We start from the raw sequence: 17,266 nt of genomic DNA, 5'->3' as shown, positions 1-17,266 counted from the left end.
TGCTGCAGGTTTTCACATTCTGATTTGAGAGTCTATCCAAACGTCACGTGATGAAAACATTGTCCAGCAGAAGGAAGCGCTATTAAATTCAGCGGCTAACACCAATATACGACCTTTAATCTAAGCCGTCATCAAAATACGTCCTTGCAATCTACCCGGATTCATAAAGGTGGGGAAAAAGATGTACAAAAAAAACCTGTTTAATATATCTATGAGTGATGTTCAGTCCTTTGCCATGCAGTGCCGGCCGGATTTGTATTAACATCTTTTGAAGTTGTCCCTTTCTGATCCGCTTCAGGAATGCCACAGAAAGATCCGTGTCAAAAGCAAGCATGTGCTATTCAACACTGTTTACAAGGTAAATAAAACAGTCACTTGAATGCAATTGTGTTGTTAAAGTAAATCCCACATTAACATTAGCTAACTCCATGCCCATCTGCAGCTAACAAATACGTGGAGAGCATGTGTCAGGATGTGATCCGGGACATGCGGCGCTGCTGTGACTCTCAGGCCGGAAACTCGATCTGCTGCTCCGGGTTCAAGGACTCAAAACCCAAGGAAAACAAAAGTAACACATAACTCCCTGTAGGATGCTTTCGATGGGAATCATGATGAGAAGACATAAATGTTTTATTGACTGTCACATTATCCTGCAACAGCGCAGTGGACTGATTGCAATCCTCTATGAAGACATTTGAATTGGCCTTTCTTGTGGCAAACATGTTGACATGTCTTTGCAGAAAGGCACTCAAGCCCTTGGGCTGGCACACCTACAGCAGGCTATATGGAGTGTAACTACTACTAATGTTATTCAATTCAACTCGTGTTCAACCACTCAGAATGACCTGCCTCACTGGCACAACATAACTTGTGGAACTTTATGATGCACACTGTCAGCTGACTATTTATTAAAGGCAATTGTTTAATGGAATTGTGTTCTGCGGCTTTCCATGTCATTAAATCCAAAGGTACAGGTTTATGCATGTCAGCACAGAGCTACTTAGGCACTCATATTACAGATGTGACTTTTTAAGGGCCCGTAAATCACTCATGGTAAACCAATAGGTTGTTTGAATATAATTTTGACTGATTAAACCTATGGACTGTATATGAAGATATTATACCTCTTCCCAGAATTGCGTGAGTGTGTACAGACTGCTTTACTGACACCTGCCTGACCCATTCTTTTGTAGTTAATTTGTATATGTGTAAAATACAAACGATACAGATAGGCATAGGTAATTGGAGATGACATGTACAACAGAAGTAGCGAACAGACAAATGCAGTAGTATACAATAATAGAAACATAGACAACTGAAATCTTCTTTCAAATAGATAATGAAATGTCGAAAAAAAACAACAGTCTTTTTTTTTCTCTCTTCCGGCGTCTTACGTCCGTATGACGCAGTGACGTAATGAGGCAGGGACGCTAAACGGAAATGTGCAGCAACGATTCTTTCTAGAAATCTGTAGCAGTTTCTCGCTAGCCGGCCTTAGGTAGGTCCATCTAAGTTTGTCTTGGCTAACGGCAGCCAGCCACTGCATTCACTACTAAAACATCCTAGTAAAAAGTATTGAGTTTTTTGCTTCATCTGCTTTTTTTTGGATTGGAGATAGGAGATAGCTTGGTTTAGCCTCCTAACTTAGCCGAGTCATATCCGAAGCTAACGTTGTTTGCGTTAGGCTCGTACTGGTATAATGTCCAGGATAGACTACAGCGTGTGGGACCATATCGAGGTGTCAGACGATGAAGATGATACCCACCCCAATATTGACACACCCAGCCTCTTCCGATGGAGACACCAGGTACAGATTTAAACATGTTTATATTTACAGTACATATTTACTTACGTCGTTTCATAACTGTCCTGTTCACACTTTGGTGATGTATGCGACTGCAAATAACTTTATTCTAGAAGTCATTGAGAGGGATGAGGACCCAAGATAGATTTCCTTTTGACATGACTAACCAGACTACAGTTTGCTTCACGTTTTTACATTAGCGTTTTTACATTAGCGTTTTTCCTACAACACTGACCCCCTCTGTTATTGTGATGTATTGTGGTCTCACAGTTACTGCTGGTGCCAAAGTATCAATACCCATTTTAATTATATCAAATGATCACAACACATTTTTTTATACAATGTGTATACCTAATATTGTCACTGTCAGTAGTATAATTTGTGGTGTGGACTGATGTATAACTGTTATCATGTTTGTACTCCAGGCACGTGTGGAGCGAATGGAAGATTACCAGAAAAAAGGTGAAGATATAAGCAAGGTCCTTAACGAGTGCCGTCGTAAGCTGGCAGACGCACAAAAGAAAGTACAAGAGCTGTCCACTTCATCAACTGATGATGCCAAAGCAGAGCTGAGCAAAGCCCAGGCCGAGGAGAAGAAACTGAAAAAAGAGGAGCGGGATATAGATAAGAAGCTAGCAGAACATTACCGAGAAGAGAAGAAGATGCCATGGAACGTCGACACGCTCAGCAAGGAGGGTTTCAGCAAGGTGAGGCAGATATAGCATGCCTGTTTTTGAATTGGCATCATTTAGTGATACTTTCACCTACCTTATTCGTAAGTCCCTATTTCAACAAATTGATATGTGGTTAACACGATTGTAAATGTTGATAAGTAACAAACTAAACTGGCATTACTTTAACTTATCATTTTCAGCCAATTTCCCAAAGAGAACAAAACAAACAGATTGTCAATGTACTTGTCCTGGTAACAAGTACATTGACAATCTGTAGAGAATAGTTTTTGTTCTACACTACTAAGAGTAAACTATTTCACCCAAACAGTATGGCTCCGTTTAAAAAAAAAAAAAGTATTTGGATAGCAATGTATGGAGTTCAATGGTACTGAGGAATAAACTATATGAGCTTTTGGACACGAAAGTCAATACTTGTTAGGATATATTGAGTTGTGGTTTAAATTATATGTTTATTTATCCATCCAAATTAAAAAATATATATAAATATAAAACAATAAATGGGCTTCTGTCCTTATCAGATACATAGTCTGTAATGTTGGTTTGTCCTCCTCAGAGCATCGTCAATGTCCTGCCTGATTCTACTGAAGACACCGAAGAAGAGAAGGAGAAAAAGCATAAAACCTTTGTGGAGAAAAATGAGAAGCAGATCAAACATTTTGGTAAGGCTAATCGATGTATTTATGCATCTTTCAGAGTATGGGTGTATAAAGAAAGTAGAGCTGGCCTTTAATTGCTGTCTTAACTACAGGCATGTTGCGTCGTTGGGATGACAGCCAGAAATACCTCTCTGACAACCCTCATCTAGTATGTGAAGAGACTGCCAACTACCTGGTCATCATGTGCATTGACCTTGAAGTTGAGGAGGTAAAAATGACCAAACAGAATGCGTTTTATGTTTTCAACATTTAGGTGTGATGTGTGCAGCATATAATACCATGCAACAGCTATAGTTCTTTTTTTTTTATATACACACACTCTTAAATTGCTTCCCTTTTTTGTAGAAACACTCATTGATGGAGCAAGTGGCTCATCAGACCATTGTCATGCAGTTCATTTTGGAGTTGGCAAAAAGCCTCAAGGTGGATCCCCGCGGTTGCTTTCGGCAATTCTTTGCCAAGATTAAGGTGAGTAACAGCGTTTGGATGTTACAAAGTCCATAAAATAATTCATAGCTTTTTTGATAAAACGTGCAAGGTACTATGGAGGGAACAGGAGCTAAACCAGGAACTACAGTTTTTGAAATTGTCAAGTGATGCTTGAAAACAAAAGCGTCTTTAAACAATATTTAAATTTTATGTCATCATGGTTAAGAATTTCAACTCTGACCAGACTTAGTAGTGATGTTGCAGTTACTGGAGTTGACCTGCGCTGTGACACTGCAGCAAGTTGAGTCTTTAAACCACTGGAGGTCAGCAATTTCAAGACATTCCATAGATGTTAACATCCTAACTTTATCAAAACATCCTTGTGAGAATAGCCCAAACCAATGAAAATACTAAATATATGTTCAATGAAATGGTCATTTTTATGGCTGACAACACACAAAACTATGTTTCCACTCACAGACCGCAGATCAGCAGTACCAGGATGCTTTCAACGACGAGCTGGAGTCGTTCAAGGAGCGAGTTCGGGGTAGGGCAAAGATTCGCATCGAAAAGGCAATGAAAGAGTATGAGGAAGAGGAGAAGAAGAAACGCTTGGGACCTGGAGGGCTAGATCCTGTTGAAGTGTACGAGTCACTGCCAGCTGTAAGTTCTTTTACAAAAAGCCTGTGCACCTTTTTCTCCTTTTATTTCAAAGTTTAAAATGCCTTACAAAACATTTTCTTAATTGCAGGAGATGCAGAAATGCTTTGATGATAAGGACATCCAAATGTTACAAGATGCTATTAGCAAAATGGACCCAACGGTAGGTGTCTTATTTCACATTTCAATTATGTAAATGTGAAGTTACCTGGTTCACATGTATCTTCATTGTCCAACTTTGTAAATGTTAATAAACATTATTTTTATATGTGGTTAGGAGGCGAAGTATCAAATGAAGAGGTGCATAGAGTCTGGGCTCTGGGTCCCTAACTCCAAGGCTGATGATGGGGATGAAAAAGAGGAAGATCCTACCTATGAGGAGGTGAAACAGGAGCTGGAAGAAACTAAGAAAGAATGACCAACAATGATTCTATGATATGCTGTTTTTGCAAATGTACTTACCCACTGTATTGCGGCTCCACTCTGTGTATGATTAGGTTTGCAATCATGGAACAATTAATTAGCTTTGTTAAAATATTAAGCTGAGACTAGCATTCACCTATCTGCACAATTACATTGCATCAGTAATTCCTGCTTGGAAAAGAAAGTGCTGCTTGTGTTTAGGTCTTTTTTTAATTTGTTTAGACATAAGGTGTGTTCTTACATTTATTTGTATACCCCTGTCAATTTGTGTGGGAGTGCCTACCTGCTTCATTTGTGCTCTTGTATAGTTGAGAAACATTCTATACATATTCAGGTTGTGCAGTTATTCAATTGGATGGATGGATTTTTTTGTCATTTACACATTTAATGTTTTTGTTAGACTTTCAGGGCTCAAGCAACCATGTATGTAGATGGTTATTTCCCCGAAAGTGACATTTTCTACACAGTTGCTTAACTAAAGGTGTGTTGTGGTTGTCTCTACAAATGCAAGGTGTGGGTAACATGCTTTTCCAATCATAAAGTAAGTGGTCGAAAATGAGAACCATAAAGAATCACACAAATATTATCCATCTGCAAGACCTGTTGTCGTGGTAACTGCTGCTTTTTAATGTGGAGAGAATGCATCTTTGCATGGGTTTTCTAATAAAGCATTTGGTATTTACAAATGACATTTGCTCTACATAGAGATTGACTGGGAATGTAGCCAAATAGATGGGTATGCTAAGCCCTTTACTACTTTTTACTGCCTTGATCATCGCTAAATAAGACTCCTCAATGCAAAACTACCAGAAGCCCTCTGAGCTTTATTTTGAGATAAATTAAGGGGATAAAAGATTAGAAGCACCAAATTGTTGTACACTACCATACATTGCAATCAAAACTAAATGGTGAAAGACAGCTAAACCTCAATTTAGCCTGACAGAAGGTTAAAGAACCAAATTCTATTAAAATGGACATGACACTGACTGGTTGAGAAAGGTACTATTAAGGGTGGGGTGGAAGGCTTGGAAATCATAAGTGCTGAATGCAATAGACAACACCTGACATCAATAAAAAGCACATGAACAATAGTGGCCAGTTGAAATGATTACATAATGACAGAAGACCAAAAGCACAACAAGAAAATGGGGTCTGTTCATTAAAGGCGTGTTTGTAGAGGGTTTCTTTTGACTGGTTATTTTATGGTTGATGAACAATGATAAAGGCTCCTTCCATACTTTTGGCAACACATTAGCTTGATCCCTTTGGTAAATGTTGTTAACCTTTTACCCCCAACAGATCTTTAGCACAGGTATAACTCGTGCCATTAATAATGACCCTATGCCATTTATGTGCAGTTTATGTTGCTTAATAACCTTGTGATTGTCATCTCGAAGGGATCAAATAAATATTAATAAAAAGGTATGTTGTGGTCACATTGCATAAGTAGCATAACATGGAAATACTCAAGTATATCAAAAATTGTACTTGTAGAGTACTTGACTAAATGTACTTAGTTACTTGCCTCTGATTATTCATAATAGGAATATTTGGTATTTCAAGTAATTTTTAGTTCAATCATTTTGTTTTTCTCTACTTGAGTAATACAAATCACATTGATATAAAATATAATCTATTTGCCGCCGTGCATCACTTTTGCTGCATACTTTGTTATATATCTTTATAAGAAGTTATACACGTCAATGTATATCTAAACAATTCATCGCTTTAAGTGTCGACGTTTTATTTTGAAAGATCGTGTAAACGCGAGTGTGCGCGCATGCCTGGTGGAGGGAGTGACCATGTTGCGTTCAGGAACCAGCGGTCTCGGAGTCGAGAATTCGCAGTTCACCAGAAAACTGAGTGGGCGAAGGGGAAATACGCTCAGAAGATAATGAAGTCCGACTGTCAGTTCATCTCACCGTGTCAGGCTTTGAAATAAGTCCGTGAAAAGTTCGCTGTTAAATGGTAAGATACTTATTTTGTTGACACGTTGTTTAGCTTTATGACTTTAATAGTGTTTTACATATTTCCTGGTCTTAGGTGTCGGATACACAGTAAAAAGCACCAGGACGCATGTTTATGAGGCACTAAATGACGCAATCTGTGGTTTATGAAAATATTTGATTGTGAAATATTAACATGTGTTATAGTTATGGTGCTGTACAGTGTTGTCCAATGTCGACTAGTTAGACGAGGAATATTCCCCGGTTGTCCGATTGACAAATGTATCTAATTTCCTGATAACATATTTTCAAGTTATATCTACATTTTTTGTCATTTGGGGAATGCATACTAGTTTAAAGTTTGTTTTCAAGATAAAACAGGAAACAAAAAAGTGCAAGGTTGATATTTCTAAATGCTTGTTGACTCAAGCCTTTATAATGCCTACGTGATTCCACCCAATGCAACATTTGATTACAGTCAAATATTCTCCTCTACTGTGTGTTTGTTAGTGATTTGGCTGTCCCCACTATGTCCAAACGTGGTTCATCCAAGCATTCAAGGCAAGGGGCTTTCCCGAGGCTGTGTGATCCCCCTCAGGGTCCTGGTATCCATGTTTACCTGTTCTGGTCAAATGAAGGGGAAAGATATGTGTCCCATACAAGTGGAGAAGTCACAGCAGAAGACCTGTGCATCTCAGCTGCGGAGGCTGTAGGTGAGAATACACCCTTACAGACCATGTGAATGTTTCTCTTTCTTTTTTCCCCTTTTTTTTTAGCCTGCTTCGACTGGTGTGTGTAACATCCCTGTGTTATTCCCCAGGTATAACTCCTCTATGCCATGTGTTGTTTGCCCTGTACAATCCACAATCAAGCTGCTGGTACAGTCCAAACCACACGTTTACTCCAGAGAACTCCAGCCTTGTACTTCACTACTGTATGAGGTTAGTTTGTTTTTATAGCACTTGTATGCATATACATACAGATGAAAAATATTACAACCTTTCTTTGGATTACTTGTGTCTAGGTTTTACTTTCGGAATTGGCATGGACTGAGTGAGAAGGAGCCAGCTGTATACCGTTATGCTCTCAGATCTGGGGCAGGTCAGGGAGGTTTTCCCTTGCTTGAAATTGCATCCTTACAATACCTATTCTCCCAGGTTAGTATTTTTGGTGTATTATAGGAGTGCACAATTTTGTTAGGTTCAACAAAGTACTTAACCTCTTTGCTTCTTGTGTCTCCAAAAGGCTCAATATGAATTTGTGAATGAAGTGGTGCAGATGGAAGACGTGGACTCAGAGGCGAAGTTAAATAGCTTCGAAAATGAGAGCTTGGGGATGGCTGTGCTTCAACTCTCACATCATGCAATGCAAACAGGCTGCTCCTTGCAAGATGTTGCCCAAAAAATCTGGTAATTACTTTGGAAGGTTTAAATATGGTCCAGTGAAAAAGTAACAATGACTTACTGCACGTTAATCTGCAAGTCTGTCCACCTCTATATTAAATGGTCCATATGAATTTGAAACTGCTCCAATGATAGATATGTATTTGTGTTATTATAAATAGATTGTGTTTGTTGTACTGTTATATATCCTATGTTCTGCTACTGTGGCTAACCAGTTTTAGGCTTGTAATCTAATTAAAGCACCGGATCCAGGTAACATTGAAATATATATTTGTCTTTCAGCTTCCTACGATGCATTCCAAGGTCTTTCGCCAAACACATTTCCAGAGTCAACTTCCTGACACAAATCAGGATCCGGCGGGTGTTTGCAGAGTTTGTGCGGACCTTCCAGCAGCACACTGTTGATAAGGGGAGACTGGGCACCCAGGAAATCATGTACAAGTACATCTCTACTCTCGAGCACTTGTCACCGAGTTTTGGAACAGAAACCTTTTCTGTATCCCAGATGGAGCTTCGAGAGGACGGGGATGGAAGCTACTCTTACTCCAACACCACCCAAGCAGAGGGTGCCTCAAAAGACAGCTTTATAGGTCCCGCCACACACGAGATAATGGTGTCAGGCACCAAGGGGATTCAGTGGAGGAAAATGTCTGGTCAGAAGGTTTGTTAAAATGCAATTTCAAGCTTGGATGGTCTCATTCTGTGGCTGGTTGTGTATTCTTCCAGTGTGGACATTTTGTTGATTCAGTCTCTTTATCTAGGCACTGGCAAACACTTACCTCAGAAATGACTACATGAAGAAAACAAAACAGTCCGGCCAACCGAGCGCAAACACTCCCAACAAATGGACGTCCTTCTGTGATTTCCCTGAAATAACTCACATAGCCCTCACTGGAGATAATGTGTGCATTAGCACTCAGGACAACCACTGCATGGTGAGAATACTAATTACCATTTTATGTAAAAGCTAAAATACATACATTTAATTGGTAAATGTGTTTGTGATTGCATTAGTTTAATTGGTATTCTGAATATAAGTTGTTCTCCTGATCAGATTGCTAAATCTTTAAAGCGTGAATGTCCTGTACTGTGTGTTAATTCTACCTGTTTACGGCTAAAGGAGCTTTGAGTACGCTTTAGGGGTTTCATTATGTTTTGAATGCGTCTGTAGGAGGAAGCTCTGATTGTAAGCTAGTGGTGTTTCTGTGCGTGTATGTAGGAGGTTCAGATGAACTCCAGCCAGGAGGCCCGTTCCTTCATCTCTCTGCTAGATGGATTCAACCGGCTGACTGCATTCGCCCACCACTATCTTTGTCATGAAGTGGCTCCCCCAAGGGTAGTGCTGAGTGTAGCAAATGGACTGCATGGACCTATCCAGTGAGTTTTATCCTCTTACACATGCACATACAGACACAAGCAGGATGTGGCAAAACACAGTGTGTTATATCACAACTCTGCTGTGATTCCAGTGATGATTTTGTGCTGCTGAAGCTGAAAAAGGAGGCAGAGGAGGGAGCTTTCCTGGTACGCTGGAGTGCCCTTGACTATCACCGCATCATCCTAGCAGTGATGAACAAAAATGAGGTAAGTCAACTCCCACACTCTCTGGAAATGATTGCAGTGCAGTGCAGTGCTTGTGAAAATGTGTGTGTTTATATGTGCTTCTGGCTTATAGTATGGATCAAGGCCAAGCCACAAGCAGTTTCGGATTCAGTTCAAGTGTTCGAAGTTCTGTCTGGAGGGCTGGGATCGAGAGTTCTCCAGCATGAAGGAGCTCACAGAAAGCCTCAAGACCTTTGTACTCCAGTCTGGTTCGGACAGCTTTACTGTCAAGAAATGCTGTTTTCCAAAACAAGCAGGTTTGTGTCTTTTTAATTATTGATCTGTTTTGCTGACTTATGCCAATGTCCTACTGTGTATTTTACAGATTTTTTGTCTGTCACCTTAAAATCATAAATACATATTTTTGCTCTTACTTTCAGTGCTGTTTATCGACCATGTTTTGATGTGATGGAGAGTGTTGGAGATGTGTCGGCTATAGAGATTAGATCTTCCTCGCTAATATAATAATATAACTACATGTAGTTGCAGTGCTCAAAGTGCCATAAAAAAACTGAAATCATGACCCAGTTACTGAAGATAATCCAGAGAACAAATAGATGCTTCTCCACAGTGCAGAAGAAGGCCTACATGTAGTCATGGACAAGAGGCTTATGCTCATTCACTGGCGGCTGTAGTTTGGTGGAGGGAAAATAGTTTGTAGAAAACAGTTCAATTATACTAAGTAATGAGCTCATTTCAAAATAAGATGTTGCCAATACGTTGTTTTTCTCTTAGAGCACCACAAGCAGAGTGACATCTTGTTCAAACTCGAGCGAAGAACTACATCTGTATAGTAGATGACAATCGGCAACTCAGACCAGAATGATCTAGATTGAGGAGATCTAGCATGGGAGAGATTTTGTTTTTGTTTTTGTGGTGAACCATCCCTTTACCATATATTTATTTATGTTTGTTCTGATGTAGAGCTCTCCAACCTTCTGGTGATGAGGCCAGGTGTTCACACTGAGTCCTTGTCCCTAAACTTGACTCAGCTGCGCTTCCACCAGATCAAGGACAGAGAGCTCGTACAGGTGACAAGACAAACTCTCCACCTACATATGACCATCTTTTCCGCCCGACTCACGTTGTTGTTCTCAGTTGTGTGAATGACCATTGGTTGTTGCTTACCATCAGGAACAGCATTTGGGCCGCGGGACGAGAACTAACATCTACTCAGGACGTCTGCTGGTGCAAGGTGGGGGGGGAAATGATGAGGATGACGAGTTCAACAACAACTTTGCTGACCGCAAAGGAATCTCTGTGGTTCTCAAGATTCTGGACCAAAGTGATAAAGATATTGATATAGTAAGCCTTGTGATCTCAAAAAAAAAATAGTAACTAACACTCAAGAAAAGTAAAAGTATAAGCATGTATATTTGAACAGGGCTATGTAATCTTTATCTCCTTTTGTCTCTCTAAGGGATTTTTAGAAACTGCGAGTCTTATGAGCCAGGTGTCCCACCGTCACCTGGTGTTTGTACATGGCGTGTCAGTCAAAGGATCTGAAAGTAAGAGCAACAACACTGTTCACCCTCACAAACTCACAATGTACTTTTAGATGTATGACTTCCTTGTTTGCTACTTCCCCATCACACACACGGTTTGCGTTTATAGTCAAATGTATGATCCCTGTAACAAGTGAGCCTTGACGTAACAGAAATACAAAAACTCGCCCTGTTCTGTTTTTAAAGAGGATGCTACTTGTTTACATGTCTTTTTGGATCTACGAGAAACTGCAACGTGTTTTGTTCCTTAACAGATATCATGGTGGAAGAATTTGTGGAGTTTGGGCCTTTGGATGTTTTCCTTCGAAAAGAAAAGGCATCTGTGACTCCTCAGTGGAAATTCATTGTTGCAAAGCAACTTGCCATTGCCCTCAATTATCTTGTGAGTGCAAACACTACTTTGTTTTTGAGTGCCACAGATTATTAATCAATACAATTCACTCACATTGACCACAGCTAAGTGGTCATTAACGTGAATTGAGCCTAATGTAATATAAGTGTACAATTCATCTTCTGTTAGTCTTAAGCTTTACAATCAGGTGCTGAAATATATTTTAGAAATATTTAGAATTTATAAAATGTTAACAGAAAGAGGGGAGTGCGGCTTTTACACCGGACGTCAAGTTTTGAGTCTGAGCTGCAGGCAGGAAATGATAATGATATCAGATTAAAAAAAAAACCCGAAAATGATAAGTGCTCATGTGAAGTTTAGTTTTGCCTTAAGATTAACAATGATAATAGTTTATGTTATACTGTTTTTTTTGGACACATCACAAAAACATATTACCATGTATCATTGTAGGAGACCAAACGGCTGTATCATGGAAACGTCTGTGCCAAGAACATTCTGGTGGCAAGGCGAGGTCTTGAGCATGGCACCTCTCCTTTTGTCAAGCTGAGTGACCCAGGGATTGCCCTGAGTGTCCTCTCGAGGGAAGGTCAGTACCAGGAACTCACTTTACTTAAACTCCTAATCAACCTCACTTTACAAGAGGGTCTCAGTCAGCTTCAAGTGTTCTGTGTTCCTTTACTTTTCTGCCTTTTTTTCAAATCTGATTTAGGAAGCGGGGAATTTCAACCAGACCATTTCCTCCGACATGTTTCCTCTTCTCTTGCAGTTTTATCTCACAATGTTTCATTTAAGTTTCTCACAATTAAAGAAATCCATCTCAAACTACTCATATAAGTCTTAACAACATCCTGGCTAGTTTTGTCGCAAATCTGCTTTTTTCTGTTTTTCTCAAAAAAGATTAACCAGAGCATGCAAAAATTGACATGATTCATCTGTAATTTTCCCTTTTCTGCGCTGCAGAGCGTCTTGAGCGTATCCCCTGGATTGCCCCTGAGTGTGTGGAAAGTGGCTCACCCATTGGAAATGTTGCTGACCAGTGGAGCTTTGGCGTGACCTTCCTGGAAATCTGCAACAACGGCGATCTTCCCATGAGTGGCAGCACATTGTCCGAGGTAGGTCCATTATTTCTCTTCCAACTGCCACAAGCTGCACCTGCCCTGTTGACTTCCATTTTTAACAATGTAACCCCTCACCCTAACCCGCAAACAGAAAGAGCGCTTTTATCAGCAAAAGGGTCGCTTAGCTGAACCATCGTCCCAGGAACTGGCCGACTTCATCAGCATGTGTTTGACCTACGAGCCAATGGAGAGGCCTTCGTTCGGCATTGTGCTCAGAGAGCTCACAGAGATGATAATCAAAAGTGGGTCTTTACTAGCTCACCTCTTACTTTTTTTGTCAAACCAATTTTGGTGAATTATATAATGTATAATATAATGTTTTTGTTTTTCCTGCTCACAGATCCCGATATATCCCCCAGTGAAACTCTCCCTGACTCAGACCCAAGCGTGTTCCACAAACGCTACCTGAAAAAGATGAGGTGCTTAGGAGAGGTAAGTTGCAATACCACATTACCTGTCTTTTTTGTTTGTCCTCTATGCTCGAGAATAATCCCCCTGCTCATTGCTCCGTCTGCAGGGACACTTTGGTAAAGTGACTCTCTACTTGTACGACCCGGCCAATGATGGGACAGGAGAGCTCGTGGCAGTGAAGTCTTTGAAACAAGAGAATGGTCAAGTGCCTGAAGGCTGGATGAAGGAGATCGACATCCTCAAGTCCCTTTATCACATCAATATTGTCAAGTACAAAGGCTGCTGTACTGAACTGGGTAGGTACTCAGCTTTCCTCTGTCTGCCTCCTTTATATTTTTACAAAATTAGAGATGCATCTGTTATTAGTACATCAGGCTAGAAATGTATAAGAAGCTATTCATGCATGCTACTTAAAAGAAATCACAGTCCCTGGCTTTTCTGCTGTAGGGGTCTATCCCTCTGCTCTGCTTAGCTAATAGTATATCATACACACACCTTAGAAATCTTATATTTAGATCCTTATTTGTACAAAGTAGTGTATAGTTAGATACACAGTTTTAAATAGATGATACATAGTTGACTCTATACTAGTATAGAATAATATTTCACAATTTACTTTTTGTATGGGACGTGTTTGCCACTAAAGAAAAGTTACAAAAGTTTGCATGCTATCAATAAAGGTTCTTTGAAAGAAATATGTTTTTGAAGTGGCAGGTCCAACTTAAAAAAATGGAAGGCCATAAGTTGGTGATAAGATCAGTGTATTACTATATGAAATTTAGATGAACATACATTGACTACATTTGGAAAGCAGAGCTTGATAAGTACTCTGTTTCAGCTTACAGTGCTCAGAGGACGATACAGGGGCATTGATTTTTGTTCCTTGCTTTTCTTCTGTAGATATAAACTTACAGCACACTGAGCATCACAGCCCCTTTAGCACCAGAGTAGGCAGCAGGTCCTTCTTGCCTTTGATGGAGAGTAAAGGATAAGTACTGTTGCATTGTACATTTCTCAGGAGGGCAGGTGGTGCAGCTGATAATGGAATACCTTCCACTGGGGAGCCTGATGGAGTACCTTCCCAAACGTAAAGTGGGAATGCCCCAGTGCCTTATGTTTGCTCAGCAGATCTGTCAGGTGAGTGCAGATGTTTTTTGTGGTTTTTGCTAATCCAGATTTCCAAAATGTATGTTAGTCTGTCCAATAGTGGATGAGATACTTCTTAATAGATGAGCCACATCAGTTTACTTTTTAAAAACATTGATTTTCAGTTTGCAATCCTATCTTTTAGTAGATCCATCTTTAATTGCCGTTGTGTTGTCTACATTCAAAGGGTATGGAGTACTTGCACTCCAAACGATACATCCATCGAGACCTCGCTGCCCGAAATGTCTTGGTGGAAAATGAGGGTTTGGTGAAGATTGGAGACTTTGGCCTGACCAAATACATCCCTGAAGGCGAGATCTACTATCGTGTCCGTGAGGATGGGGACAGTCCTGTCTTCTGGTTAGTTCACGCAGCTCTTAAAAATGCTATTCAATGATCTGTTCAATGATAACAACTAAACTGTGTATTTCCTTATGTGTAGGTATGCCCTTGAGTGCTTGAAGGAAAATAAATTTTCCTTTGCGTCAGACATTTGGTCCTTTGGCGTTACGTTGTATGAGATCCTGACCCGCTGTGCACATCGCCAAGGCCCGCCAGACGTACGTCACCACCGGCCTGTTATAACAAGCTCAAACCATAATAAATTCCCATGTTAGACAAATACAGTCAATGTGTAATGCCTCTCTGAGATGCACAATCTTCTCTGTTGTGTTTGTTTTGTAGAAGTTCCGGGAAATGGTGCAAGGACCCAAGGAACCGATGACTGTGATGGTACTCATAAAGCTGTTGGAGAAGCAGCACCGATTGCCTCGCCCAAAAGACTGCCCGCAGGAGGTAAAATACTAATTAAACACTATTGTCAGATTATGAGGTGAGTGATATATTAACTTTTTTTTTTAACCAACAGTTGAAGATTTTAATGGAGCAGTGTTGGGTTGTAGACTCAGCACAACGGCCATCATTCAAATCCCTCATCGAAAGGTTGGAGGCCATTCGCCAAACATACAACTGGCAGTCCAATATAAACTTTTCCTCGGCTCAGATTCGCTGAACAGGACTCTGAAGATGCAGATTATCCACATGGCATAACTCTGCCACCATAGCCACCGTATATTACAGGCTAACCAGTTATGTGTATCCGCTGTGCAATGCCTGCTGCCTTCATTTACATAGATGTCTTTAAATTGTTCATTTAATTTTTGATAAAAGCAAACAGCTATCCTCTCATATGTGATGTTACCACAGTGGTAATTAATCATATTGTTTGTTTTCCTGTCATATGAGTTAAACTTCCTGATGAAAATGATTGCCTGGAGCAGCCAGCCATCGAGTGACAGCTTTTCTCTTACAATAATAATATGTTAACATATATCACAGTAAGTATTAAGAATTCAAGTAAGGTAGTGAGATAACTCTTTACATTTTTTGACTATGTTTACACTTTTGTTTCATTATGTATAAACCAAAAGAACAAATTCAAAATATAATAAACACTTTTATTCAAGACATTCTATCATGACAAAACTGAGACATTTTTATCAAAAACTTAATGCTTTACAGGATGTGAAACAAACCTCAGCTACATATCTGTTACATAAAAAGTAATTGATCATAACCTAAGGGATGTCCAATAATGAACCTTTATACTAACTTTCGAGACAGGTCACTGACCTGGGAAATGGTCTTACGTATTATCCTGTATTATATTGACCTTTTACAGTGGGGAGAACAAGTATTTGATACACTGCCAAGTTTGCAGGTTCTCCCACTTACAAAGCATGTAGAGGTCTGTATTTTTTTATCATAGGTACTCTTCAACTGTGAGAGAAGGAATCTAAAACAGAAATCCAGAAAATCACATTGTATGATTTTTAAATAATTAATTCGCATTTTATTGCATGACATAAGTATTTGATCACCTACCAACCAGTAAGAATTCCGGCTCTCACAGACCTGTTAGTTTTTCTTTAAGAAGCCCTCCTGTTCTCCACTCATTACCTGTATTAACTGCACCTGTTTGAACTCTTTACCGGTATAAAAGAGACCTGTCCACACACTCAATCAAACAGACTCCAACCTCTCCACAATGGCCAAGACCAGAGAGCTGTGTAAGGACAACAGAGATAAAAATGTAGACCTGCACAAGGCTGGGATGGGCTACAGGACAATAGGCAAGCAGCTTGGTGAGAAGGAAACAACTGTTGGCGCAATTATTAGAAAATGGAAGAAGTTCAAGATGACGGTCTATCTCCCTCGGTCTGGGGCTCCATGCAAGATCTCACCTCGTGGGGCGTCAATGATCATGAGGAAGGCGAGGGATCAGCCCAGAACTATATGGCAGGACCTGGTCAATGACCTGAAGAGAGCTGGGACCACAGTCTCAAAGAAAACCATTAGTAACACACTACGCCGTCATGGATTAAATTCCTGCAGCGCACGCAAGATCCCCCTGCTCAAGCCAGCGCATGTCCTGGCCCGTCTGAAGTTTGCCAATGACTATCTGGATGATCCAGAGGAGGAATGGGAGAAGGTCATGTGGTCTGATGAGACAAAAATAGAGCTTTTTGGTCTAAACTCCACTCGCTGTGTTTGGAGGAAGAACAAGGATGAGTACAACCCCAAGAACACCATCCCAACCGTGAAGCATGGAGGTGGAAACGTCATTCTTTGGGGATGCTTTTCTGCAAAGGGGACAGGACGACTGCACTGTATTGAGGGGAGGATGAATGGGGCCATGTATCGCGAGATCTTGGCCAACAACCTCCTTCCCTCAGTAAGAGCATTGAAGATGGGTCGTGGCTGGGTCTTCCAGCATGACAACGACCCAAAACACACAGCCAGGACAACTAAGGAGTGGCTCCGTAAGAAGCATCTCAAGGTCCTGGAGTGGCCTAGCCAGTCTCCAGACCTGAACCCAATAGAACATCTTTGGAGGTAGCTGAAAGTCCGTATTGCCCAGCGACAGCCCCGAAACCTGAAGGATCTGGAGAACATCTGTATGGAGGAGTGGGCCAAAATCCCTGCTGCAGTGTGTGCAAACCTGGTCAAGAACTACAGGACACGTCTAATTGCAAACAAAGGTTTTTGAACCAAATATCAAGTTCTGTTTCTGATGTATCAAATACTTATGTCATGCAATAAAATGCAAATTATTT

The 17,266-nt window shown here is 40.4% G+C and overlaps 3 protein-coding genes across 5 annotated transcripts; all 3 read left to right on the top strand.

Moving 5' to 3' along the window:
- The first annotated feature begins 25 nt into the window (after window positions 1-25).
- On the top strand, window positions 26-931 carry cmc4 (C-x(9)-C motif containing 4 homolog (S. cerevisiae)). 2 transcript variants are annotated; one of them, XM_063903976.1, is made up of 3 exons: window positions 26-169; window positions 299-358; window positions 443-931. In XM_063903976.1, exons 2-3 carry the CDS (start codon window positions 301-303, stop codon window positions 577-579), a joined length of 195 nt encoding a protein of 64 aa, XP_063760046.1. In that variant the 5' UTR covers window positions 26-169; window positions 299-300; the 3' UTR covers window positions 580-931. The 2 variants fall into 2 exon arrangements, with proteins under 2 accessions (XP_063760046.1, XP_063760047.1); XM_063903977.1 differs by having other exon boundaries at window positions 28-169; window positions 275-358.
- A 513-nt stretch (window positions 932-1,444) lies between these two features.
- LOC134878135 (hsp90 co-chaperone Cdc37) lies at window positions 1,445-5,356 on the top strand. The gene is made up of 8 exons (XM_063903975.1): window positions 1,445-1,807; window positions 2,230-2,511; window positions 3,053-3,158; window positions 3,248-3,363; window positions 3,501-3,623; window positions 4,065-4,247; window positions 4,336-4,407; window positions 4,522-5,356. Exons 1-8 carry the CDS (start codon window positions 1,700-1,702, stop codon window positions 4,660-4,662), a joined length of 1,131 nt encoding a protein of 376 aa, XP_063760045.1. The 5' UTR covers window positions 1,445-1,699; the 3' UTR covers window positions 4,663-5,356.
- A 1,108-nt stretch (window positions 5,357-6,464) lies between these two features.
- On the top strand, window positions 6,465-15,624 carry tyk2 (tyrosine kinase 2). Of its 2 annotated transcripts, XM_063904001.1 has the most exons (24): window positions 6,465-6,635; window positions 7,124-7,326; window positions 7,434-7,554; window positions 7,638-7,770; window positions 7,859-8,022; window positions 8,299-8,677; window positions 8,778-8,951; window positions 9,236-9,393; window positions 9,486-9,600; window positions 9,692-9,875; window positions 10,543-10,649; window positions 10,753-10,923; window positions 11,039-11,126; window positions 11,378-11,505; window positions 11,926-12,061; window positions 12,436-12,587; window positions 12,685-12,835; window positions 12,934-13,025; window positions 13,111-13,300; window positions 14,023-14,141; window positions 14,338-14,510; window positions 14,593-14,710; window positions 14,835-14,945; window positions 15,019-15,624. In XM_063904001.1, exons 2-24 carry the CDS (start codon window positions 7,143-7,145, stop codon window positions 15,160-15,162), a joined length of 3,492 nt encoding a protein of 1,163 aa, XP_063760071.1. In that variant the 5' UTR covers window positions 6,465-6,635; window positions 7,124-7,142; the 3' UTR covers window positions 15,163-15,624. The 2 variants fall into 2 exon arrangements, with proteins under 2 accessions (XP_063760071.1, XP_063760072.1); XM_063904002.1 differs by lacking the exons at window positions 14,338-14,510; window positions 14,593-14,710; window positions 14,835-14,945; window positions 15,019-15,624 and having other exon boundaries at window positions 13,905-14,130.
- Window positions 15,625-17,266: the final 1,642 nt, after the last annotated feature.

Source organism: Eleginops maclovinus, chromosome 16 (assembly GCF_036324505.1).
Source record: "Eleginops maclovinus isolate JMC-PN-2008 ecotype Puerto Natales chromosome 16, JC_Emac_rtc_rv5, whole genome shotgun sequence".
Classification (NCBI taxonomy): domain Eukaryota; kingdom Metazoa; phylum Chordata; class Actinopteri; order Perciformes; family Eleginopidae; genus Eleginops; species Eleginops maclovinus.
Note: the sequence above shows the minus strand (reverse complement) of the source record. Positions and strands in the feature narration are given on the sequence as shown.